Source organism: Poecilia mexicana, unplaced genomic scaffold (assembly GCF_051168715.1).
Source record: "Poecilia mexicana isolate PSO_F unplaced genomic scaffold, ASM5116871v1 scaffold_1, whole genome shotgun sequence".
Taxonomy (NCBI): Eukaryota; Metazoa; Chordata; class Actinopteri; order Cyprinodontiformes; family Poeciliidae; genus Poecilia; species Poecilia mexicana.
Genome location: NW_028263370.1, coordinates 5,685,887 through 5,693,740, shown reverse-complemented (window position 1 = coordinate 5,693,740; position 7,854 = coordinate 5,685,887). Strand labels below are relative to the sequence as shown.

The 7,854-nt window shown below is 41.1% G+C and overlaps 1 protein-coding gene across 1 annotated transcript; it reads right to left on the bottom strand.

The window, feature by feature from the left end:
• Positions 1-3,492: 3,492 nt before the first annotated feature.
• Positions 3,493-6,722, bottom strand: adra2c (adrenoceptor alpha 2C). The gene has a single exon (XM_015003272.2). It carries the CDS (start codon positions 6,228-6,230, stop codon positions 4,800-4,802), a length of 1,431 nt encoding a protein of 476 aa, XP_014858758.1. The 5' UTR covers positions 6,231-6,722; the 3' UTR covers positions 3,493-4,799.
• Positions 6,723-7,854: the final 1,132 nt, after the last annotated feature.

Below are 7,854 nucleotides of genomic sequence, written 5' to 3'. Positions count from 1 at the left end.
GAAAGTGTGTATGTAGAAAAAAAACTCAGTCTAAAGTAAGATCTATACATTGGGAAATGGTAAATATGCTACTGTATGTGCTGAAAAGGACATCTTGGCCCAGTTGCAGAAATTTCTCTGGCTCTTTTGACACACCCTCTTTTATAATGCTCTTATAATTCGGTTCTTCTGGTCAAAAAGAATAATAGGTAAATAGAGCTTCCTTGTACCACTGCTTAAAATTTCTCTAGATTATTAGGTACACGAATGGAAAAGCAAATAACCTGAAATGAAAACAAACAAAAAAAACAACCCAGCTCCCCTTAATTGCCATGAGGACACCGGCATCCTCATGGACCCGCTGATGGTTAAGAACCCACGTGCCATCAAGCACTCATGCATGCTCTGATTGGAGCAGACGGGGTAAGCAGAGACTTATTGCAATTAACTGCGCTTTTAAATTTTAAAGAGAAAACTCTTCCATTTGTGCTTCCAGTTCCCCGAGCAATGAGTTAACTGGTCAGAAATACACACAGACAGGTACAAGTTGCTTCCAACCACACCAACAGGTGAGGGTGCCCCTTTCATCTCCTCAGCAGTCACATGAGGATGCAGCCAGGGAGGCGGAACCAGAGCAAGGCTGCACTTCCAGATGGCCGGTGAGAACCAGCTGTGTCAGATTCTGCAGCATCTCTTTAACCTTTTATTAACCCAGGCTAATATTCCAGTGGTGTGGAAGACATCTTGCCTTGTTTCGGCACAAATAAAGCTAATCTGTCTGAAGACCTGCTACCCTGACATCACACGACACGCTTTAAAGCAGAGCGCTGAAGGAGATCCTTCCTGCCCACAGGAATAACAGCATCCATTGACTCCTTGAGGAATGTAAACAGGATTGATTAAGTATTTTTAAACCAAATTCAACTGAAGGATATTGTATATTCAGCGTCCTTCTTCTTAAATGCCAGACATTAATAATGAAACTTCATTGACTAGTAATATATATTTTATTGATCTAACAGAAATGCCGCATTGGTTCATTTCCAATACTTGTTAAATTGATCTGTACCACCAAATATATTGGTGCACATATTTTGACATCATGATTCTCAACATTAAATGTAAATGTTTTATGAACAATTCCACAAGGACACTTTAACATTGGCCATTTCACTGCCTGAGGTCATCATTTAAACAAATTAAAGGATTAAGCACATATTGAAAAAAAAATCTTGTTGATTCATAACAAACTGTAAAATCACCTTGCTTTGATGAGCATGATCACTGATGAAGGGTCAAAATTTCACCTCGTTTTTCCTTAGAAACAATAAATATGGCCACCTACTTTTTGCCACGGTAGCCAAAACTATGAAATAACTATACAGAAGCCCTGAGTGGGTGGAAAAAAAAGACAACATGCAACATTTTTTGTTTGTGTGAACAGAACAGATACAATCTGTGATTCCTGCGTAGCTGTAGACACTCTACAGGGAAATGTTAAACAGTGCAGATCCAGGATGTTTCCTTCCTCTTTTCAGCCTTTATGTCCTAAATAGCTCTATGCAGACTTGCATAAAAGAATATTCTGACAGCTTTTGGGAGGATGGATATTCTCTTTCCGATGCATGGCACAATCGTATCTGAGCCAGGAGAGCCAGTCAACAATCAGCTTAGATAAGACAAATAAAGGGAGACGCCGCTCAGGTGGTTCTGTCAGGAGCTTAAAAATAAACCTCCAAGCAACTCCAGAATTGTGGGACTTTATTGAATTTTGTTGTCACTGCGAGGCTGACAGGCAATCTGACTGCCGCAAATCACTACACCCACACATAGTCCCAGTCTCTAACACCCTGTAATAACCACAGCACTTTTCATTTCTGTGCGTGCTACCTGATATGATTTTACTTACTTTTTTTTCTACAAAAGATATTGTTGGAATAAGCTAATTGCTTGTGAAGAAACTTAATTGTTGCCAAAAAACAAAAAACAAAACAAAAAACAAACAAGTAGCTTAAGTAGTTTCTAAACACTTCTATGAAAGATTTCAGTAAACATTTATTCATATGAAGTTAAGTGGCGTATGTGACAAACATTTTTTTTTTTTTGTCACTGTGGCCAAACTGGAGTGGAGTCACAGCTGTGATGAGCCACATACTTTACTCTCGGCAGAGATTATGTCACTGGATTCCTTAAAAATAAACCTGTTTCTATTTTTAAAAATCATGGCATTCTTTCCAATATTGCCACTGAATCATCACCAAGTAAGTGTCACAAATAACAATAGCACCAGATTTGCTTCTCTTTTTTTTTTCTTTTTTTTTTTTACTGTTGTTGAAATGAAAAGCTTAATCTAAAGCTTTAACCTGCCAGTTAGGTCTCAGTTAGCACCTAAAATATTTTTGTTTAGTTTAATTCAAAGTCTTTCAACTAAATTATAATGTAATCTCTGTAGAATTGTAGTCAGTTGTACTACTTGTAGTTGTAACCCAGTGTTAGCTGACTATGACTTCATTTCAATCATCTACATTTTTTTCTGAATTTACAAAAACGATAATAAAGTAATGCTTTTTACTCCACTTCACATTTATTTAGTTAGGCGACTCACTATCAAAACCTTCAAAAATCCTCCATTTACATTATACTCAAAATACACAAAACATTTTGAATTAATTCTTAATTATTTAGATCAGAATATTAGTCAGTTGGGCTTAAGGGAAAAAAAATGGTTTATTACAGTGTCTTGCAGGTACCTGTTAAATTTTTATACATTTTGTCATACTACAACCCAAAACATTTGCGTATTTTCTGTCAGGAGCTGCATAAATGTACACTTCAGGTTGGAGAATCTGTTTGCAGACGGCTGTTAGCTGTGCCCCGCACAAAGATGCCCTTTTTAAAGAGTTTCACGCAAATGCGGCAGTAAATGGTCTCCTTTTGTAGTTTCACACAGTCCATGTAGGGTACACATCAAATGTGGAAAAAGGTGCTGTGGTCAGATAAGACTAAGACTGAACTTTATGCCCAACATTCAAAATACTGCTGTGGCAAGAATTGATGGGAGAAAAGAAGGATTAAAACTAAAAGGCAGCCCTGTAAATAAAATCTGTTAGTTGCTACACAAGACTTGAAACTGGGGCAGAGTTTCACCTTCCAGCAGGAGAATAACCCAACATGGAGAACTGCAGTAAGATGATTTAGATCAATGTGTTTTCATGTGTTAGAAAGACCCAAAGTCCAGACTTAAACCCAATTTACCTCTCGGTGTATCAGAAAGTTACAATATGCAACAGTAACAATAATTTTAACAGAAGCTGAACCTCGCTTTACCCATGCTGAAGGTATCTGAAGCAGCCAAACTACATTTTATTACTTTTTCTGCAGAATAGTTTGATTCAAGCTCAGAAGACAGTTTCTATCAAAAATTAAATTTCCAATTTAAATGTAGTTCAGCAGTTAAAACAAATAGAGCCAATGTGATAAAAAATAATTTAGCACATGCCCTCAGAGGAAAGCTGCAGTAAATGTCTTTATTTGATAATTTCACATGTGCTCAAAGCAGATAAACATTTGTTCCTTTAGAAAAAAGACAGGTTAGGTGTAACATGGAAATACGTCAGAGCATTGTTCATTAAACAAACATTTTCATCATATCAACGTGTGAATATGAGGCACCACACAGGAACAGTAAAGTACATTTTCAGTTATTTACACAAGAAAATAACATTAGCCCTTCTGGCTAGATAGATGAATATTTTAGCTGATTAAATCTTGTTCATGTATTTGTGTACATGATATAAGTTTGTACATGATTTTATTTTTATTTTTTTTATTTTTATATGAGCAGCGATTGTTAGAGATGAACGTTACAGAGTTTGACTTTAAGGAGAGAGTGTCTGTGAGAGGAGCGGAAAGACACTCGATCACACACACACACATACACACACACACGCGCGCGCAAACAACCACAAAGAGTGGTTGTGGAGGTAAGATGTAGTTCACTTTATCTTAACATACATCCGTATGTTGCAAACTTTATCTTCCTGTTCTCTTTTAAAACACGCAATAATGCCTCAGTGAGTGTCCATCTACCTCTACAGTAACTCCACATTCAAGCCATTCTCAAAGAGAAGAGAGAAGGTGCAAAGGCATGAAGGGAAAAAATAAGCATTGCCAGGTTCACCATGTGCTATGTCCTGGTGGCTAGGTTCATCTCACACATGGTGATAAACACAGAAGCTAACTTTTGTTCTTCGGTTCAAGTCCTTTTTTTTTTTTTTGGTGAAACAGTTTTGCTACTTATACAGTAAGCAAGGAGCCCCTTTGTCCCAATGGTCTTCATGTTGAGAGCGTGATGAAGAAAAAAAACGAAAAAAAAACCGAGTAAACAGACAGAGAAAAAGATACCAATGTCACAACCAACAGTCTCAGAAAGATTGTCAAGGCCTTCGCTTTATGCTCATTTATAGTGTTGTGAGTTTATAAACTGAGCTCCTCTGTTAACTCCTCGTCTGCTCTCAAGTTCATCCAAAGGCAGCCACTGTGGCAGGCATGCATCACAGAGCCTGGAAAGAGTCTGTTTATTTCAATGCAAGAGAGACAAAACCATTGGAGGAAAGCAGCTCGAGCTTAAATCAGATCAGTCTGAGAGGCATAAGATGCCAGACTCAGCTGTTTATTCCCTTTCTGCTGATGTCCCATCGTTCCGAGTCAGATCCTCGAAAGCGAGTGCGTGTAAGCACCTCGGGCTTCATCAGTCAAACGACAGTGGGACATTTGACTTTACGTCCCCTTAATAAAGCCCCCAGTCATCCAGGACTTCCTCAAAAAGAGCGTTTCCATGAGTTACAGAGAATCTTCTGGAAGGCTCTGCGAAAGTCCTGATTGAAGATGGTATAGATAACCGGGTTGAGGGAGCTGTTACAGTAGCCGATCCAGAAGAAGAATTTAAACAGCACGTCTGGGACCTTGCACGGGTCGCGGCAGATTCCATACAGGCTGTAGGAGAAGAAGAAAGGGAACCAGCACACGACAAAAACGCCCATGACCACAGCGAGAACAAACGTGAAGCGCTTCTCCCGGGCGGCAGAGATTTTCTTTCGGTTGACGGTGCTCCGACGTTTCCGTCGGGAGGAGAACAGCTCCAAGGACTTTGAGCTGGAACGCGACTTCCTGCTGGAGTACTTGGAGGCAGAGCTGCTCTTCCTGCTGGACTTTCTGTCTTTTCTGTTGTTCTGGCTTTGTTTGGAAGAACCAATGCACTTTTTTGGTTTCTCATCCGATGAGCTGCTATCGTCAAACTCGTCTTCATGGTTATTTAATGGATGTTTTGGCTCGTTTGACTGAGAGGATCCGACGGTTTGCTCTTGGCAGTGTCCGTTCTCACGTTCTCGCTCCTTCGTGCTCCCTCCTTGGGTGGACTTGATGGACCCTCCCATGCCTGGCTCGGCTTGGTCCATCCCATTTTCCAGAGGGGAGTCCACACTCCTCTTCTTCTCCGACATTGTCCTGGTCCTGGTTTTTGCCACTTGATAGATTCGAATGTAGACCAAGATCATTATAACACACGGGGCAAAGAAGGATCCAATGCTAGAGTAGAGAATGTACCAGGTCACGTCGTTGAGCTGACACATAGGTTTCCTTTCGTTGCTGCTCCTGTCCATCGAAATCAGCGGCGGGAAGGAGATTACAGCTGAGATCAACCACACCACTATGATCATACCTTTAACTCGTTTAGGCGTTCTCTTTAAGTTGTACTCGACAGCCTGTGTCACCGACCAGTATCTGTCCAGACTGATGGCACAGAGGTGAACAATGGAAGAGGTGCAAAACAAAACGTCCAGAGCCAGGTAGATGTCACACCAAATTTTGCCAAAAAACCAATAGCCCATAAGTTCATTTGCCAGAGAGAAGGGCATGACCAGAGTGGCTACCAGTATGTCTGCGCTGGCCAAGGAGACCAAGAAGAGGTTCTGGGGTGGCTTGAGAGCTCTGCTGGTTAGAACTGCAATGACAACCAGGACATTACCGACTATTGTAAACAAAATGAGAAAGCTGACCAGTCCAGCCAGACCCCAGATTGCGAGCTGGGTGTACGGCTGTTCAGATGTGGAATTAGAGGAGATATTTCCCACCTCTGTCTCATTTTCTAGGGTGGAAGAATTCAAGTAATCCATCCTTTGCTCAGTGTGCGACTTTAAAAAAAGTAAATGTTCGAGAGAAAACCTTATTGAGACTTGAGCGCATATTTCCATGCATAATAAATCTACCTACATCACATTTTATTCTCTTCTCCCCTCCTGGAATCGTCCCCATACTGCGCGTAAGTCTCCCGTGGAAAAGAAAAAGACAGGAAAATAGTCCAAGATGCGAGTCTTTTTTTAAAAATCCTTTCGCCAAAACGTGCGTGCAGCTCAGCAGCCAAATTTCCATGGATATAAAGCGGCAGGCTCCTCACAGCGTCCTCTCCCATCCCGACTGCGCCCGCATCTCTCCACCTCCGCCTCCCCGCTGCGTCCTGAGAGAGGTTTGTAACGACCACGTGTCCTTTGCGAAAGGAAAAAAAAATATAGGAAGAAAAGAAAAAGAAGGATCAAACAGAGACCTGCTCCACCCTTAAGGATGGAAAGACAGGGAGTGAATGACGGGGCGAACGGTAGAAACTTTTACAGGATGCACAACCAATTAAAACACCAAATGCGTATGGAGCGTCTGCACCCTTTGACAGCGGATCAGAAAAATATTCCTTCCCCTATTTCACCGTCTCTCTTTTCAATATAGACCTTAAAACTTATTTTGCAGAGAGAGAGTGAGAGAGAGAGAGAGAGAGTGAGAGAGAGAGAGAGAGAGAGAGAGAGAGCAGAGGCATGCACGCAGGGGCACAGATTGCTGCCAAAACGCAAACTGGCAGGCGTGAAGTCCCTCACCAAGGACAACGCGCACTGCTCCGTCCTCTTATCGCTCACACTGGAGGTCAGTATTGTTACAGTCAGCTCCACAGGGACACTTTATGGGAAACACACGCAGCTTTCGCGCCATCTTAACGATATCATACTATGGCTCCCGAATCTGCTGCGTATAGTTGTTTACTTCTGATCGCAGAGATGAACATACTAAACCCACATATTGCTAGTCCGTTTTTTTGATTCCGATTTTGAGACGTAGTTGATATTATAGGATTCTGCTGCTGTATTCTCTAATTAGGGGTTAAGGCTATTGCCCATATTTAAGGTAGAAATCACATTCTTTTCCTCAATGAAATCGCCAAAATTGTCTTTTTTTTATTATTTATTTTTGTTTTGTTTTTTAGATATAAAAACACGAGTTTCACAATTTCACTGCACATGTTCCTGAAGAGGCTAGCCTTTCATTATGGGGCCTGCAGGAGAAGACAGGGTGAGAAGGAAATTAAAAAAGTCATAGAGCAAATGGTGATGGATAAGGGCATCAGTACATTTACGTAATAATACTTGCATTCTTATGTGATTTATAATCTCACCACTTAAAAGACATTAGTTGTTCTCCGGTGGGCTCAATCGCAGAGATCAGATGTGAGCTGATCTGTCTGGACCGAGGCGTTTATCTCGCCTTTCTTCCTTGAGGATTGCATTTCCCTCGAGTACTCAAATGTGGATGTACACTTTCCACCCTCTAAGCATTCAGAGCACTCTCTGCCCCTTTCTGTTCGACTCTCTCTGCTTCCCTGAAAAAGCACATAATTGGAAGCTTTTCAAAAGCTTGATGTTACAGCTCTCCAGCAAGGTTGCTCAAATTAAATCCAACCTCACAAAAGGTCCAAAGTTTTTTTTTTTCTTTTCTTTTCTTTTTTTTTTTTGGTCTGGCCCTCTCCATCTGCGCTCTGCTGCTGCTGTTGCTGTT